General features: G+C 38.1%; 1 protein-coding gene across 2 annotated transcripts; it reads right to left on the minus strand.

The window, feature by feature from the left end:
- Positions 1-1,026: 1,026 nt before the first annotated feature.
- LOC127635811 (PHD finger protein 12-like) lies at positions 1,027-17,107 on the minus strand. 2 transcript variants are annotated; one of them, XM_052116044.1, is made up of 15 exons: positions 16,540-17,107; positions 16,056-16,237; positions 12,221-12,293; positions 9,825-10,251; positions 9,594-9,714; positions 9,236-9,365; positions 8,874-9,038; positions 8,649-8,792; positions 5,560-6,142; positions 5,355-5,474; positions 5,129-5,269; positions 4,925-5,023; positions 4,747-4,829; positions 4,524-4,662; positions 1,027-1,950 (listed from the first exon to the last, which is right to left on the minus strand). In XM_052116044.1, exons 1-15 carry the CDS (start codon positions 16,603-16,605, stop codon positions 1,595-1,597), a joined length of 2,829 nt encoding a protein of 942 aa, XP_051972004.1. In that variant the 5' UTR covers positions 16,606-17,107; the 3' UTR covers positions 1,027-1,594. The 2 variants fall into 2 exon arrangements, with proteins under 2 accessions (XP_051972004.1, XP_051972003.1); XM_052116043.1 differs by having other exon boundaries at positions 9,233-9,365.
- Between the last annotated feature and the right edge of the window lie 1,730 nt (positions 17,108-18,837).

Below are 18,837 nucleotides of genomic sequence, written 5' to 3' on the forward strand. Positions count from 1 at the left end.
TTGGTTTTAAGTCTTGCTTTTGAGAGAGTTTTCATGTCATCAAAATTCAGGTCAGATATGAAGTAATATTGTCAGGTTTCTATATTATTAGTGTTGTTCTTCAGAAGCCAAAAAAAGTGTCATTTTACAAGATAAATTCATTAGAAATGTTTTTCCCCTGTAGTTGGAGTATGCCAGTAAACTAAGAAAATCTGAAAAAAATAAGCTGTGTTTCTGTAACAGTAGACGGAAGATATTTTTATAGTACGTGCAGTTTCAGCTGTAGTTTGTCTTTTTTTTTTTTTTGTCTGTCAGATACTAATCCGTTAAATTAATAGATTTGATTATTATACGGTCAGTCAGTGCATGAATACCCCCTTAAAAAAAAATGGAAACGCCCTGATATTTCATTGTTGCTTATGAAGTATTTTCTGGCCGTCTAGCACCACCTAGAGGACAACCACTAATATTCACCGCTAACTGAGATCACCTCTCAACTTCTGGGTGAGCGTGACAGCATCCCTGCAAGCCAAAATTACTCGAGCTCCTCTCCTCCCCAGATCCAGCGCCGTGGCTAACTAATAGCCGTAACCATAAAATGTCAAATGCATTTGCTTGCTTGATGATAAACATTAATGCACGAAAATTGAACTAGTCGCAGACATCACGTGCAGTTTAGATGTGCTTTTACATTTGGACTATCTCAAGTCAGTCACGCCTATACTCAAACGCTAAGAGCAATTAATATATTTGCTTATGAAAGTGCCCTTTTTCTCTAGACTGAAACAGAAATATACAGTATACCCGTCCGTCCTCTAGAGCACAGTGCATGGATATTACACATCTCAGACCCACACACCTACAAATTTAGGAGCATAATAGATCATGATCCTGACAGCAGGAAAGCTACACTGTTGCTTTACTTACATGATCTGAAATCTCATTATGAAATCTTAACTAAATCTCTTAATAGTCTTAGAAGAAAAGGTATCTGAAGATATCAGTTTGAAAACCACATATGCAGGCCACATGATTTCTAAAGTGTTATTTAAAATCTGGTATTTACATAGTTTGACACAAGAACCTGGTGAAAACTGTAAATACAGAGCACATGAAACAGATACATTAGAGGACTGTACATAAAAGTTGCACTACAGAAATAATACAAATCGGAGCACTTGTGTGTGCTGAAGTCCTGGTTGTGTGGATCTCTGGCTATTCACAAGAATACATACACATATTTACATGAGGTTTTTTTCAAATATGTCAGGTTAAAGGAACACCAGGTATGAATATACAAGTTTCAGTACATAAATAAAAGCATTTCCATTTCATGAAAAACAAAAAAAGCATGTATATATAAAAACTAATGTTACTGGCACAAAATAGAACATGTTTTGATTTCTTTACACATGAAAACTGCTCATTAGTTTTCCGAGCAGAGGATGATCAAAGTTTCCTTTAAAAATGCAAGTTCTTTTGCATTGAGAAAAAACACTGTCTATGTGTCATAAGAGTCTCAAAAGAAAGTCACCTCATGCAAGTGTATAAAGAATTAAATAAGTAGGAAACCATTTGTACAGATCAATGCAGAGGCAGGTTGGTGCTGTTGAGGTTAAGCTACAAGGTTGTGTTGGAGTGGAGGTGGTGTGGTCTTGCTCAGCTGCTCCCCCTGTTGGCCAGAAGTAGGAGTGAGGCTGCAGGTTCTGAGCTCCTCTTTAGGCAGTTTGTTGGCAAACTCTGTGATGCTAAAGATAAACTGCAAGCAGCCCAGTTTGATGTGGCTCCCGTGATGAAGCAGCGCAGTGCCTTCCCATCCAGCACCACTACCTCCAATCAGACTTGAGCCGCTGCTCTTACAGTTACAGGCAGTGATGGGAGCATCCTGAGATTGGCAGCTCATAACTCCACCCTCTGATACAGTAGCCAGACCCTGCACAGAGTCCTCCTGGTCCTTTTTCTTGCAGCGGCCTGGAAACACACTAGTGTTAATGGTCATGTTTGAAATGGAATACTAGCACCAGAGGTGGGTAGTAACATGCTAAATTTACTCAGTTAAATGTACTTAAGTAACTTTTTGGGAAATCTTTTACTTTTGTAGTAGGTTTATAGTAGGTTTCCAAACCTCTCTTCTTATTGACAAATTCACCCAGATTTGACAAAAGCACTTAATGGTTAGTTCACCCAAAAATTTTAATTCTCATTATTTACTCACCATCATGCAACCCCAGATGTGTATGACTTTCTTTCATCTGCTGAACTCAAATTAAGATTTTTAAAATAATTTCTCAGATCTTTTGGTCCATACAATGCAAGTGAATGGGTGGCAACATTTTAAAGCTAAACAAACAAACAAACACACACAAGTCAACATAAAAATAATCCATAAGACTCTAGGGGTTAAATCAGTATCTTCAGAAGCGATGTAATGGTGTGGATGAGAAACAGATCACTTTCCCGTTCTTCTTATTGTGTTTTTGGTGATTCACATTCTTCTCTGCATATCTCCCCCTGCTGTCTAGCAAAAAATGACAAATATTGATCTGTTTCTCACACACCTATCATATTACTTTTGAAGACATGGACTAAACAACTGGAGTTTTATGGATTACTTTTATGCTGCCTTTATGTGATTTTTGGAGCATCAAAATGTTGGACTACAGAGCTAAAATATTCTTCTAAAAATCAGAATTTGTGTTCTGCAGAATGAAGGAAGTCATACGCATCTGAGGGTGAGAATTTAAATTTCTTTAAAGTGATCTCAACCAGAGGGTTCTCAACCCTCATGTAGTTCCAAACCAGTGTGATTTTATTGAATTATTGTTGAATTTAATAATTCAACATATAATAATGAAATAATTATACATGGTTATCTTTAAATATTAAAAAATTATATATAATAAAAAATATTCAGATAATTAAAATGCATTACATTCTTGTCACAAGAGATAATCATTGATAAGACAATACTAAAAGCGGCTTTATTGACCTAAATTTTTAGGTCACTGTGTCAAGTTAAATATACTTTAATACTTAGAACACATCTTGAGATCCCTTAGTTCGAATTTGCACTCCATCAAGTGTTTTGAATGTAACGCATGTTTGTGTTCTTCACTGTATAAACTGGGCGTTGCCATACAGCTAAAGTTGTGTTAAATCGACAGACCTAATATATATACATATATATTAAGGCTGTCAATTTAACGCGTTAATTCAGTGCGATTCATTCAAGTAAAACTAGCTGTGTCGGCAACACGCAGTTTAGACAGTGAAGAAAACAACCATCCAGCAGACAGAACAACACAAACATGCGTAACGTTCTTGCGTTCAAAACACTTGGAGCACAAATCCGAACTTAGGGATCTCAAGATGTGTTCTAAGTATTAAACTATATTTAACTTGACACAGTGACCTAAAAATTTTATGTTTATGACGTAACGCACCTGAGACGCTACACAAGCATGTCTGATGCAGGTGTAGATTGACGGCCTTAAACAAGCCCTAATAATAAATCTCAAACTGATTGACAAATTCACTCGTGAAATGGATATCTGTGAATTGTGTGCCAATGATTGCTTATGTTCAATAATATGGTAGTAAACAATACATTGTATTCTAAAGCCTACATTTTTAACTATAACTATGAACAATTATTTCATCATTATATATTGAATTATTGTTATATGAGGGGCTTTCTTAGCAAATATTTGTATATGCGATTAATTAACCATGTAATTAATTCAATTAAAACATGTAATCGATTGATAGCCCTAATATATATATATAAAAACATTCACTGAAAGTAAAAAGTGACTCAGGCTAACATTCTGTCTAAAATCTACTTCTTGTGTTGCATGGAAGAAAGAAAGTCATATGGGTTTGGAACAACATGATGGTGAATGATGGCATAATTTCGAATAATAATTATAATAATTCTGAAGTACATGTTCAATGTGTATTATGTAATGGAACATAGGGGAGTAACGTCTATTGTATCATTTGTGAAAGTAACGAGTTACTCACTACTTGAGAAATCTTTTAATTGGGTACTTTCTTACTCAAGTAATTATTTATGTTAGTACTTTTACTTCTAATTGAATAATTATTTTTAAGTAATTGTACTTTTACTTGAGTACAGTTTTTGGCTACTCTACCTACCTCAACTAGCACACAGTTTACTACACAGTAGACAGAAAAACAGCATGTGAAAATATGCATTATGCAACAACATTTATTTAAAACTATAGTATTTTATGTTGTGCCACATGAGCTCACAACATTGCTGATTAATTGCATGAATGGAATTCAATTATCTTGGAAAATAATTCAGTTATCTTTTAAAGATAAAGATGTTCCTTCATCAGATTGATAATGAAAAGTCAAGTCAAGCTTATTGCATTTAATATTCCATGCAGTAAGTCCTATATTGCACAGCTTGCCGAATGTTGTAGGCCATCTGGGTGTTCTATGCATACAGAAACAGCACATAGAAAATACTGCTGCTTACTGTGCAATGACATCCAATTTGAAAAACAAAAACTTACGGATAATGTTTTGAACTTTGGTGAGCAGGCTACTGGATGGGCTCTGGCTCATCTTCTCAGAGAAGTCACAGGAATATAGCACATTGTCAACTATTGTCCCATGCTCGCTGTAGTTCAGCATTTCATACTGCTTTGTGTTCTGGAAGTGGAAAACACATTAAATCACTCCAAGGCTATGAAAGCCCTCTGTCTTAGATCTCTGATAATATTTAAAATCATGTACCTCATCATAAAAAATACAGGCATGTTTCCCAGAAACATAGTTACAATGACCGTAGTTTGTAAGGCATACATCCATATCAGCACCTGTAGAGAGAAAAGCCAGTATTATTGAACACTACAGGTTAAAGTCATTGGAAAATCTATTGCAGCACTGATTAAGGTCACAGGATGATAGTCACCCATCCCAATGTACAGACTCCGGTAGCACATTTTAACAGCTGCTCCCTTTCCTGAGACTGGACAGAATGAAGCTCTCGCCTGCACCTCCCTATTTTGGGCTGTGAACAGAGAAATCTTAAGTAAATATGCAAAGATAAAGCAATATACATGCATGTTTAATAGACAGAACACTGTAGTAGGCTACAAGAGCAGAGGATTCATACCTTCACTGTGTTTTCTGTGAGTGCGTGACACAGAGAGGGGAGGGCTACTTTGAACAGGTGTTTTTGATTCAAAGAGCTGCTGAATCCTCTGCCAGGCCAGGACTTTGATAAACCTCTCATCCAACAAGCTGAGTTCAACTTCTGCAACAAAACGATTCCAAAATGTTGCACCCAGGAGGGTTTTCAACAAACATAACCAGAGCAGTAAAACAGAACAGTTACATACCTCCGGTACCCTGCATTATATCTTTTATTCGGCCTGACAGCTCTGATACATCAGGGAGTTCTGATGATGAGAGTACGTCCCGACCACCTGCTGTGATGAAGTCAATAATCGCCTTTCCATCTGAGAAAAGCCAGCAGCCAATAAGTATTTCTCTTTAAAATTGGTATTGGGTGATCAACTAAAACCTGCACAGCCGTGCACTTACCAAACAAAGGGGATGGAGATCTTTGGAAGCTTGACCCGGCACCTGTGGTGATTTTTAGGGGCTTAACCACCTGTGCTCCTGTACTCAGGAGTTTTTCAGTTGCTGGAGAATCTGAGGTTGGTATTAATTTCTTGTGGTCTACTGATGGAGTTCTGGACTCAGATTTGACACAGGCAGGAGGAGGATCTTTTGTGCCACTACAGGACTTTAAGCTGGAATCCTCAGTCTTAATAATAGCACCAGAGCCAGCGAGATTAGGTGGAGCAGGGGTGGTTGAATGTGGCGTTTTATGGTCAGTGGGCTCCTCTTGGGTTCTAACAGCACCTTGCATCCCATTGGGCTGAACTAACCTGTCAACTGGGCCATTTGTGGTCCTACAGTACAGACACAGCCCATAAGTACATGAGCTACAGACCACTTTGTGTCCAACGTTCTGGGTGCCCTGTGGTACAGCACTCTGGCAGGAGTCTCTGAGTTTCATCTCAGTCTTTTCTGTTCGTTCTGAATCCCATGTAGAAGATGTTTTCCTGCTCCATAAATGCCTCATGATGCTGCACTGCAGCGAGATGACATCTTTGAGCCACTACATTCGAGCATACACAATAAAAAAGTGATTAAAAGGGACCATTCAAAAATGAAAATGATTTCATTTACTATACTAACCTTATCTTTTTCTAAACCTGTGTGACTTTTTTTCTTACAAAGAATACAAATGGAGATGTTAGGCAGAATACAAATGGAGATGTTAGGCAGAATATTAGCTTAAGTCACCATTCGCTTTCACTGCATCTTTCTCCATACAGGTTCAGGTTTAATTATTTTCACTGGCGGCCAAAAGTTTGGAATAATTTACAGAATTTGCTATTTTGGAAGGAAATTGGTACTTTTATTCACCAAAGTGACATTCAACTGATCACAAAGTATAGTCAGGAAATTCATAACGTGAAAAACTACTATTACAATTTGAACTACTTAAACTACTTCTTGTTCTCCTCAAAAAATCCTCCACGTGCAGCAATGGCAGCTTTGCAGATTCTTGGAATTCTAGCTGTCAGTTTGTCCAGATACTCAAATGACATTTCACCCCACGCTTCCTGTAGCACTTGCCATAGTTGTGGCGGTCTTGTCGGTCACTTCCCACGCACCTTACAGTCTAGCTGATCCCACAAAAATTAAATGGGGTTAAGATCCATAACACTCTTTTCCAATTATCTGTTGTCCAATGTCTGTGTTTCTTTGCCCACTCTAACCTTTTCTTTTTTCTTTTCTGTTCCAAAAGTGGCTTTTTCTTTGCAATTCTTCAAATAAGGCCTGCACCCAGGAGACTTTACTGTACATGAAACTGGTGTTGAGCAGGCAGAATTCAATGCTGAGGACATGCGAGGCATCCATTTATCACACTAGAGACTCTGATGTACTTATCCTCTTGCTTAGTTGTACATTTTGCCTTTCACATCTATTTCTGACCTTGTTAGAGCCAGCTGTCCTTTGTCTTTGAAGACTGTTGAGTACACTTTTGTATGAAATCTTCCATTTCTTTTGCAATTTCAAGCATTGTATAGCCTTCATTCCTCAAAACAATGATTGACTGATGAGTTTATAGAAAAATCAGTCTCTTTTTTTTGTGCCATTTTTGACCTTAAGACATGCCAGTCTATTGCAAAATGTGGCAACTCAAAAACAAACATAAAGACAATGTTAAAGGGGTCATGACATGTTTTTTTTTATTGTATTATTATGTTCCCTTAGGTGCAATTATAGTATTAATATATTTTTTTTTTAAGAAAAACTTTTAAAATCTAGTGATTTATGACCTTTTCCCACCCTGTTTCTCATCCTCTGATTCAAACAGTCTGTTTTGGGGGCGTTTTCCATTTAAGACTTCAGTGTTAACGCCCACTGTTATGATTGGCTAACATCAGTGCCTATGTATCAATTATTGACGCCCCCATCCAGAACAATATGCAAGTAAACTAAGTAAAAACACTGTGATTATTCATAATGAATGAAATTGCGCTTTAAAAAGTAGTTTAAAGTTTAAAATAGAGTACTTACAGTTTGCGTCGTCGTTGTTCCCAGAATAGTCGGCACGGACTTATCTTTGAGCAACAGTTTTCTGGCAAAGCCAGCATCATATTGAGATTTGTTCTCAAAACAGTCATCCTTAAAATGTACAGAACAAACGCTTAAGTTAACACTGCCGTGACTGGAACGTCCGCAAAAAATAAACTGCATCCATTTTTCCCTGACGTCTGGATCTTTCGGCAGCTTATTCAGAGGTTTTGTTTGACCACAGCCAGGAACAGCACATCTGTGTGGCATCGTAATTTTCCTGTGCACAAGTAGTCTCTGTCAGAGCTCGCTGTCCATCGACTGAACACTTGTGAGGCGCGCAGCGATACGAAATGAGCGTAGTTGTCTTGCGCTTAAATCATAGTTATCTTGTGCTGGAGGCGGTCATATGCAAACGCTGTTACGTCACTTCTAACCGACACGTCACTTCTAACCATGAATCCAGAACGAGCTGTATTTTGAGCTTGATTAAATAAATGATTCGTTTAGAATGGGGAGGACGTCTTAAAATATTAAACTTGCAGGACGTTTTAATGATACAAAGACCTCTTATATACCAAAAGATCAAGGCAAATTTGGTTTCTCATGTCATGACCCCTTTAAGGTTCCTTTAACAAACAGAATAGCTTTCAACGTTGTTTAATATAATGGCATGCGATTTTCTAGTACCAAATTAGCAATTTAGCATGATTACTCAAGGAAAAGGTGTTGGAGTGATGGCTGCTGCAAATGGGGCCTGTCTAGTTTTGATAAAAAAATTACTTTTTTCAAATAGTGATGGTGCTTACAGTAATGTTGTCACTATACTTTGTGATCAGTTGAATGCCACTTTGGTTAATTAAAGTACCAATTACCTTCTGAAACAGCAAATTCTGTACATTATTCCAAACTTCTGGCCGCCAGTGTACATATAACATACATGTGATATAATGTACATGAAAAGTGACTGGTGACTGAGCCTATGATAAAAATGCTCATGATAAAAGCATAATAAATCTTAGACAGCTCAGCCGCACCTGTCGTTGTTCATCGTCACTGGCTAAGTGCTGCGGTGCACAAGGTTCTGGAACACCAGTGCAGATCAGTTCCCCTTCACGGATTCCAGCAGTGGGCATTTGAATAGGCGGATTCTGGTATTGTGATTTTATAGCATCAGGAACCTGCAAAAACCAAAGGGTTTTAACAGAGAAAAGCAGCCATGTTACTTGTTAATTGTTGAGTTTTTTTAAGCAGATGATTACCTTCAGAGTCTTTCTGCTTTGCGTGTGAGCTGACCGCCGAATCGGGGGGTGCGGCCTGTGTATTCGCTGCAGGAAGTCGACCTTTACTGCATGCTGGGATACGCGGTCTTGAAACTGGTCAAATAGCTGGCAACGGTTGCTAAGGGTCAAACTTCTCTGGTTTAGCTTTGAGGATGAAAGTAAACATAATGAAAAAAGTGCCTTGTATGAGTGTTAGTTATGAAGTGTTTACTGGTCATTTGCTGTTTATTATATGTTTAGTCTATTCTATGCTATTATATACATTTCAGATTTGGAAATGGTACAACTAAACCTCAACAGAAGTCTTGATTTTGTTTTACGTAGACAGGCTTGCTTACTACCAGGTGCTGGATGTGGTTTGGACACATCCACCTGCCTGTAGGGAAGGCAGTAAGAGGTGGGTCCAAACAGTCCATGTGGAACAAGAGAGGGCAATAATCACACTGGATCAGTGGAGCCAATCGGCAGCTCCTGTGAGAAAAAGAAAAATGGTCCAACATTCATTTAGGTTGCATTTCATGAAGGAAATACAGATGCTTGCAAGACGGTAAAAACTTAGCAATCCTAAGGCTGAAATTATCTACTACAAGGTTTTAATTGAGTCTGAATATTAAGAAGTTTGAGCTGACTTTAGGTGGCAAGTAATACAAATTATGAATTTTCAAGCATTGTAAAAATCTTCAACATAAAAGCTTGTACCTGCTGCATGTGTAGCACACTTTCACCGGCATTGGAACCATTCCACAATTGTCCAGCTCGTGCTGTGGGCGTTTCACGTTCTTGCCTGCAAACTCATCTTTTCGTCTCCTTTTGCTAGTGCCTAAAAGTTAGTGAAAAGATGCAGCTCGTGATTAGTCCTTGACACATTTAATGGTGTACTTTGGGCTGAATTGTAGGTATTAAATCTTGTGAGATTGGCCTCTCCTGTACCTGGAAGTGCTGTTGTGCAGGTTAGGTCATTTGGAAGCTGGAACTGCGTGGGGTTCCTCTGCATGGCAGCAGCTATTAGGAGGTCAAAAGGTCTCTTGAGGGTCACTGTGACGTTAGAGAGCTCAGGCTCAGAACCCTGTGCATCATCTTCCATGTCCAGCAGGTCTTCCTCCATGTCGTTCTGCTCAGACGGCGTGGCCGTATCGGTGGAAGACGCGTTGGAGTTAGGCGTTGCGGGCCTGCTGCTCGGTCGTCTCTCCAGGAGACGTACTTGGGCGACAGCGGACCGAAGGCCGGTGCCTCCCAATCCCATGGTGGGATCCAGACGTAGCATCCCACATTCCTGCTCAGGAACTGGAGATGGCGTCTGCTTTCCTAGCTGCCGCTCCAAAAGACCATTAATCTGCTCCTTCTTCTGTTCCCTTTTCTGTAAAGGGGAAAAAACATTGTCACATTAAAAACTTAAATACATTCATTCAAATACACCACTCCAGATTGCAACTAAATCGTCGCATTTTGCGAATGTTTTTCCCGCAGGTGCAACTAAATTTTGTTACAGGTCGCACAAATGCGCCTACTACCCCATCTGACTGACTCTACCCCTATCTCTCTCTCCATTTATGCACTGCCATTTTAGTTAAGCAATATCAAACAGCAAATGCGTCAAACACAGAACATAACATCGCTATCAGTTATCCAGATCAATGGACAGAGCAGTGTGAGCACAGATTAGCGGCATTTACTCTTGGATCCGGCCTCCAGCTCTTACAGCGCTGTAAGAAACAGTGAAAAAAAGCAAGAATCACGGAAACCATTTGAATTTGGCACAAAATTCTCTGATGCAAACATCTATGAAAACCCTCAGAGAGTAAACTAGTTTAAAGCACATTAAACAGACTGACAATCTAAAACTCATTGACTGTGAGAAAATACTGTGACAAGTACACACAGAAATTAGCAAACTTTTCAGATATCACCACCTTTTAAAAAAAATTACCATCAATATAATAGTAACACTAACTGTTTTAACTATAGTATTTTAGGCAAAAATATATTCATAATAAATATTATCTTACTACTACTACAGCTCTATTAAATTTATAATAATATATACAAGGGGAGTGAGGAAATATCATTCACTTCTGTAACAATTATGACAGTTTATAAATGTTTATATTTATTTTATTTTTAAAAGTGTTTAGGGTACTGTTTTAAAATAAAATCGATCTATTCCAACTCTACTGCCGGGGTGGCGCATGCGCACATGTGAATCAAGGGTTTAAAGCCTGGACCCTTGTGAATTATAAACCAAGCTACTTTTACTTCAGTGTAAAATCAGTTATCTTCTAATGCTCCCTAATTGTAGAAAAATAAAACTGGTTTTGTTTGCTTTCAAAGATCCAAGAGATGACTGAACTTTAATCAAAAAGAGCCTGAAGAAATGGGTCCCAATTCAGTCGCACTGTCAGAATAATTTAGCTCTATTTAAATAATGAAGTTTTTCTTCATGAGATAGTTAACCTTTCTGTTATTACACAGTAAGGTATAGTAATTTACATTTGCACACCAACACAAAATCAATGCCTTACTGTTGAATGAGGATTTCAGTGGGGCAAAATTAATTTCACTCATTTCATTGTTTTTCTTTCAGCATTTATACATTTAATTTATGCAATCAACCCAGCTTCACCTTTTTTTTTTAAATGCTGAAAAGGAAGAGGCTGAAGACAAAGCTTTTAATGCCTACCATTTGTACCTCTCTTATTTTAGATTCTCTATTAAAATATTTCCATTTACAGTCAAATTCACAACTCATACGGAGAAAAAGAAAATATAAATGAAAAAATAACAAGAGCAAGATGGCTTTATAACATTTACACATTTAACTTCACCCTAACAAATAATTAATTTGAATCAAACTTAAAATAATTTACAGTTTAATTTCTAGATGCTTAATTTCTAGATGCGTAACACATTTACATTTATACAAACATGTATACATAAATGCATAATACCATGATCATATTAACCCAATCTTTCATACTTTTTAAATACCACAATTTTAAACATTCTCTTAAATGTATTCATTGGTTTACACAATATTAAATAATTTTTAAACTTTTTCCATTATTCCATTCCTTTTATTGTAATAATTCTAGAGGTAGTTGCACATACTTTCATCATACACAAATAACACATCACTTTTATTACTAGTTTCTGTCTTTTTATGTTTTTCATTTTATGGATCACAGACCCCCATCCCCAAAGGTGCTACCAAATAAGGTACTGGGGCACCAGTGCCACCGCTATTAAATGTTAGTCAGTAGCCCTGAAATAATAGCTTTGCATGTCATGACTGAAGCGGTTCTGTTTCATAACAAAGACAGGATACTAACCTTTTTGCGCACGGTGCAGCGATGACACATCCAGTCACCAGGAGGCAGCATTTCTCTACTTAATGGCGGGTTACTGAGGAAATGTAAACACAAGTTAGAAGTGTAACTAATAGCATCAGTTTACACAGAACAAACTTAAAGTAATGGAGAAATCAGTTACTGAACACTAAAATAAACGAACATCATCGCAACTAAATTGCAGACCTGCTTTATACTCCAGTCCAATAAGTGTGAAATTCAAGTCAACCAAAGAAAATCCAACATGATAAGGTTGACTTTGGGTTTGGCAGGTTCCTGAAGTTTTAACTACCTATATTCAGCATCCAGAGAGCAGGGAAAAAACACTACCTAGGTTTCAAAGGGTAAATAAGTGCAATGTTGTCTAAGAAAGGAGTCTTTATTTTCTAATCCACTGCACACACGCACCATACAAACACCTCAACATCCACTTGTTGGTGAAAAAGAGTATTATTACTCTATAACAAAAGAGTAAAGACATTGTATGAACAGTTTCTGTTTGTTTACAATCTAATAAACGCAACTTTTTATTTTCCCACTGGGTAAGCGATTATCATGCAAACAGACCAAGATCCTTTAACAACTTCATACAGTGGATAAAAAAAGTCTACACACCCCTGTTAAAATTACAGGTTTTTGTGATGTAAAAGAATGAGACAAAGATAAATCATGTCAGAACTTTTTCCACTTTTAATGTGACCTATAATGTGAACAATTCAATTTAAAAACAAACTGAAATCTTCATAGGGAATAATTAAAATTAATAACCTTACAATAACCTGGTTGCATAAGTGTGCACACCCTTTTATAACTGGGGATCTGGCTGTGTTCAAAATTAACCAATCACATTCAAACTCATGTTAAATATAAGTCATTACACACCTGCCATCAAGTGACTCTGATTAATCACAAATAAAGTTCAGCTGTTCTAGTAGGATTTTCCTGACATTTTATTAGTTGCATCTCAGAACAAAAGCCATGGTCCGCAGAGAGCTTCCAAAGCATCAGAGGGATCTCATTGTTGAAAGATATCAGACAGGAGAAGGGTACAAAAGAATTTCCGAAGCATTAGATATACCATGGAAGACAGTGAAGACAGTCATCATCAAGTGGAGAAAATATGGCACAATAGAGACATTACTAAGAACTGGATGTCCCTTCAAAATTGATGAAAAGACGAGAAGAAAACTGGTCAGGAAGGCTTCCAAGAGGCCTACAGCAACATTAAAGGAACTGCAGGAATTTCTAGCAAGTACTGGCTGTGTGCTACATGTGACAACAATCTCCCGTATTCTTCATATGGGGTAGGGTGGCAAGACGGAAGCCTTTTCTTACAAAGAAAAACATCCAAGCCTGGCTGAAGTTTGCAAAAACAAACATTAAGTCTCCCAAAAGCACGTGGGAATATGTGTTATGGTATGAGGAAACCGAGGTTGAACTTTTTGGCCATAATTCCAAAAGGTATGTTTGGCGCAAAAACAACACTGCACATCACCCAAAGAACACCATACCTACAGTGAAGCATGGTGGTGGCAGCATCATGCTTTGGGGCTGTTTTTCTTCAGCTGGAACCGGGGCCTTATTCAGGGTGGAGGGAATTATGAACAGTTCCAAATACCAGGCAATTTAGTCACAAAACCTTCAGGCGTCCATTAGAAAGCTGAAGATGAAGAGGAAGTTCACATTTCAGCATGACAACGACCCAAAGCACACATCCAAATCCACAAAAGTATGGCTTCACCAGAAGAAGATTAACGTTTTAGAATGGCCCAGCCAGAGCCCAGACCTGAATCCAATTGAACATCTGTGGGGTGACATGAAGAGGGCTGTGCACAGGAGATGTCCTTGCAATCTGACAGATTTGAGAGCTTTTGCAAAGAAGAGTGGGCAAATATTGCCACGTCAAGATGTGCCATGCTAATAGACTCCTACCCAAAAAGACTGAGTGCTGTAATAAAAGGTGCTTCAACAAAGTATTAGTTTAAGGGTGTGCACACTTATGCAACCAGGTTATTGTGAGTTTTTTTTTTCCCCTCAAAGATTTCAGTTTGTTTTTCAATTAAATTGTTCACGTTATAGGTCACATTAAAGGTGGAAAAAGTTCTGACATGATTTATCTTTGTCTCATTCTTTTACATCACAGGGGTGTGTAGACCTTTTTAATGTATCCACTGTACATTAGTAAATGCAATATCCTCCTGAAGCCAGTCAGGTCAATCCAATAAACATTTAGGATGGTGCAACTCTACAAAGATGAAGGCCAGTGTGGAGTTTCATGTGCAGACTTCCAAGAGCCTGTGGGCCACAGAGCACCAGCTACATGTATTTATCTTCAAACACACATGGAATCATTTCATCCCTCACACACACAGCAGAGTAGAATAAAAAAATTGGAAAATATGGAGAGACTGAAATTCAAAGTCAAACATCCTCTAACTCAGCTGACCAACTGTAAAACAAAATGAGTATTGAAAAACGAAGCCAATCACAACATTCCCACATTTAGTGTATCTATGAACATCTGTGCCAAGAGCTTCTCTTGACAGACTGACTGTGGTTCCTGTAAGTTAATTATATTTACTGTAAATAATTCTCATATTCTTAGACACAACTCTCAATATAGAAGACCAAGTTAAAGAATGCCTTTGGACTGCCAGCTGGCAACCCATGGTTAATGATTATTTGTCAGCTTCCAGTCAGAGCCCAAGAACTATTCTCTGCTCCTTCAAGAAACACATGACAACTTAAAAATGTGCAACTGCAGCAGCCATCCATGAGCCACTTATGTTCAATTCAATCTGGAGATGAACGAGGAAACATCATCCAAAAATCTCCTGCTCAAACGACAAGATTCCTGCAAGACCTCCAACATAAGCCTGAGAAATTCTACCATTTGGCATTTAGAACAAACAGAACATGACTACAATGTTTGCATAGCATTTCTAACACAATAGAGCTGCAGTCCAAAAACCCTTTAGAGAATTCACTATGGGTTCCCTCTGGATTTTCTTAGGGGTTTTGAAAATGACAGTTTTGGAATTATGATTAAATTAAGGTCTGTAGTAAACATTACTTGAAGATACGTAGACTTTTTTTTTCTACAACATAAATTACACAAAGTCATACTGTACCTCAAACGTGAATTTGTAATTCATATTAAAACAGCATAGTATATGAAAACAAAACAGCTTTAAAATTCACATTTAAGAAATTAAAGGGTGTAATTTATGTTGTAGAACACAACATCCATGTACCTTAAACTAATGGTTCACCCAAAAATGAAAATTCTCTCATCATTTACTCACCCTTATGCCATCCCAGATGTGTATGACTTTGTGGACCTACAGAGCAGAGATATTCTTCTAAAAATCTCCATTAATGTTCTGCATAAGACATACATACCTAGGATACACACCTGGGATGGCATGAGGGTGAGTAAATGATGAGAGAATTTTCATTTTAGGGTGAACTATCCCTTTAAAGTAATGTTTACCACAGGCATTATTTTACTCATGAACACAAAACTGCCATTATAAAAACCCATAATAAATTCCACAGGGAACCCATGGTAAATTTGCCTTCTGGGTTTGCCTACAAATTGACATCACAGCTCTACAAACCATATTCTCTGTAGCGCCATATTTATTTTTTGACGACAATGAAAACGAGGCTGTGAGGCACAGACTAATCCAATATACAGTATAAAGCTCAAAGTTCACATCTACTTTTCCACAACCCATGTTTTCTGGAGTTTTTTGTCAACACGGACTGGTCCATCATCTCCCATAAACTGATGTAGCATCACACACAAACACACCAGCACTGTAGATGGAAGGCGGCGGGACAGTGGTCACAACATAACAAGTCCCCTCCTTCCCGGCAGCTGTCACAGGTGTCGTGGTTGGTGGCCCTACTGGCCCTCCTGGTACTCCTGTCCGGTTTTCTAATCCTCTTCTCTCCATCCTCCGATTTGGGCGGCGCCAGTAGAGTCTGGATTTGCTGCAGAAGAAAAGCGGGAGATATTTAGAGGCTCAATTCTGAAACTCCTGCTCGCGTCTGGCATCATCACATCAGTTTTTGCGCTCGAGCCATTGTTGGGCACTGAGCGCGCGCCGTACGCTAAAACGGAAATTCCGGGTTAGCTTCACGGTAATATGGAAAACCGTAATGTGAAGGGAGGCAACTTATGACATTAGCGAGTCAGAGCAAGCTAACGGCTACTTGGAGACTGTTTACCGCTAAACCGAGAGATAAAGTCCCATAGAGAGAGGAATAAACGGGTGTTTATGTATATGTCTTACCTCCATCAGCCCACCGGAGGTGTCCAGATCGTACATGATCGTCGGGGTCTCCATTTTACCCCACATCAACACCGGCGGCCACGGTGATCGTGTCCGACTCTCACTGCCTTTAAACACTGATTACCGGAACGTTTTATATTCCTGTCAAAAGATCAGCGTCTCAGACCTCTAGAACAATCGCCTCAGAATTCCCGCCGACAGTCTCTTCACTCTCCGTTAATCGAGCAGGCGCGCGGAGGCCTCTATCCCCAGTGCTGCGCGAGACTCCGGCCCGGTAAGAGACGGAACAGTAAAAACACGAAATCGTTCATCGAACCCATGATGCGAGGACATGAAACATAAAGCGCCCTGAAGAACTGCTTCTTCGAGGAACTGGCAGCTTTTCTCCCTGCGAAAAAGCGGATTTAGCACCGGAGCGTCTCTGTTGTGATGAACGCTCGCGCTGACGGACGAGCTCGTGTACGCATGCGCCACCCCGTCAGTAGCGTTGTGAATCAGATTCATTTGAGGGAATCGATTCGATAGGACGGTTCATTTCACTGAACCGCTTCAGTAAAAATGATTTGCATTTGCCATAGCTATTGTTTGCAGTGAAATATTCTTACTGTTTACTGTTATATCTTTTTAGTTTTCTCTGCATTGTTCTCAACGTTTACCTCTGTTATCAAGATTTGCATGTATTCTATATTTGCTCAATAAACTTCTCAACAGTTTCTTGTGTTCCCCATATAACTTATGAATCTGGTTAAACATTGCTTTGTTTATCGTTTTAAAATGCCACCCGCCTCACAGTATGAACTTTATTTTACTGCTAAAGTTTTCCATTATATCAAAATGATATCAAAGTCTCTGGTGATATACAAAAGCTTAGCGAATCGGCTCGAATGAATCATTATTAAGAACCAGTTCAAAGCAACGGTTAGTTTACAAATCGGACAACACTACTCAGCATTGGAGCCATTTTGCGCTTTTCCTACATTTTTAAACCTTCTTCGTGTGATGAGGCTCGTTTGGGCACAATTAATACGTCGTTTTATGGAAGCGAGGCACGTTTAACACCGAAACTGTTGATACTTTGAAAGTAAAGGCGGTTATGCAGTGCATTTCAAGTTTGTTTACGTGTTCGAGTCTCTTTGAATCATGAAGGTATTTGGCCTCTGATTGGTCTGTTTCTTGATCGCTGAGCTATGAACCAATGCACGAAAAGGAAGAACAGAATAACAATTTAAAGAATTAATTAATTAACTCAAATTTAACGTTCAGCATTTTGCCAATTCTGTTTTCCCTACACTAGTTATTAAATGGATCTTAAATAATTAATAATCATGAATTATTAGCAGTGGATGAATCATTTTAATTTCATTCATTTAGTGATGTAGTCTATTTGTTGAGATATTTATAATACTCATATTTATATTAAATTCATTATTTAGAATAAAAAATGATCCCAATCTAGAATAAAATCATAATAAAACTAGCAGCAGATCTGAATCTATGAACAGCTGCAGCTACTTGTTCATAAAACTGCTTCTACAGCTGCACATAACATAACATAATAAACACATAACAGCATAATGTAGTTTTAGACAGTTTATTTTTTCTGCAAAGAAGCCCCATGTATCAACATTCATCAGTGCTAGTGTTGTACATGAACAGAGTAAATCACCCACCTGGATCTCATGGATTTTGCGGAATGTGGGTGAAAACACTTAGGTAAAGTTGGTTTTATATTCGCACATTCGCGTTAAAGAACTTTTTCAATTAAATAGTCAATAAAGCAATTTTTTTTTTTTTCAGATTCGAAGCAGCTACATGATATTGACAACAAAGGTTGTGAACTACAACATTTTTTACAATCGATCAAAATGGGCAAGTATATTTTAAGCATGTACTTTAGAGATGAATATTCAATGTGTGTCGTAACCAAGATAGGGACCGTCTAAAAAGTTAATATTGTTTTTCATCGTGTGCAAACAGACAACTACATTTTAGCCAACTGTAGCCTACTGGCAAATATCTCTCACATTATGTGTTCTGATGCTATAGAATGTCCTTTAGCAACAAAACCTGCATTATAATGATGGTGTTTAGAAATGTGTTTATGAAATAATAATGAATGAATCTGTACATGAACTGTAATTTGGTAACAATCCAGACTGTTGAAAGGAAAATCATGTTTAATCTCCTGAACATAGTTAATTGCTTCATTTTACAACCGTTTATATTTATTTATTTATTTGAGAAAAAAATGAAAAAGAACTGTGTAAGTGTGGTGGTTTTAATAATGACATATGATTT

The sequence above is a fragment of the Xyrauchen texanus genome, chromosome 43 (genome assembly GCF_025860055.1).
Source record: "Xyrauchen texanus isolate HMW12.3.18 chromosome 43, RBS_HiC_50CHRs, whole genome shotgun sequence".
Classification (NCBI taxonomy): domain Eukaryota; kingdom Metazoa; phylum Chordata; class Actinopteri; order Cypriniformes; family Catostomidae; genus Xyrauchen; species Xyrauchen texanus.

What these genes read in the sequence shown, in the direction of transcription:
- LOC127635811 (XM_052116043.1), bottom strand. Translation starts at nt 16,605, where the DNA reads ATGTGGGGTAAAATGGAGACCCCGACGATCATGTACGATCTGGACACC. An exon ending in CTGCACAACAGCACTTCCAG is followed by an intron (nt 9,715 to 9,824) that starts GTACAGGAGAGG and finishes ACTAACTTTTAG; the next exon opens with GCACTAGCAAAAGGAGACGA. An exon ending in GTGTGCTACACATGCAGCAG is followed by an intron (nt 9,366 to 9,593) that starts GTACAAGCTTTT and finishes TTTTTCTCACAG; the next exon opens with GAGCTGCCGATTGGCTCCAC.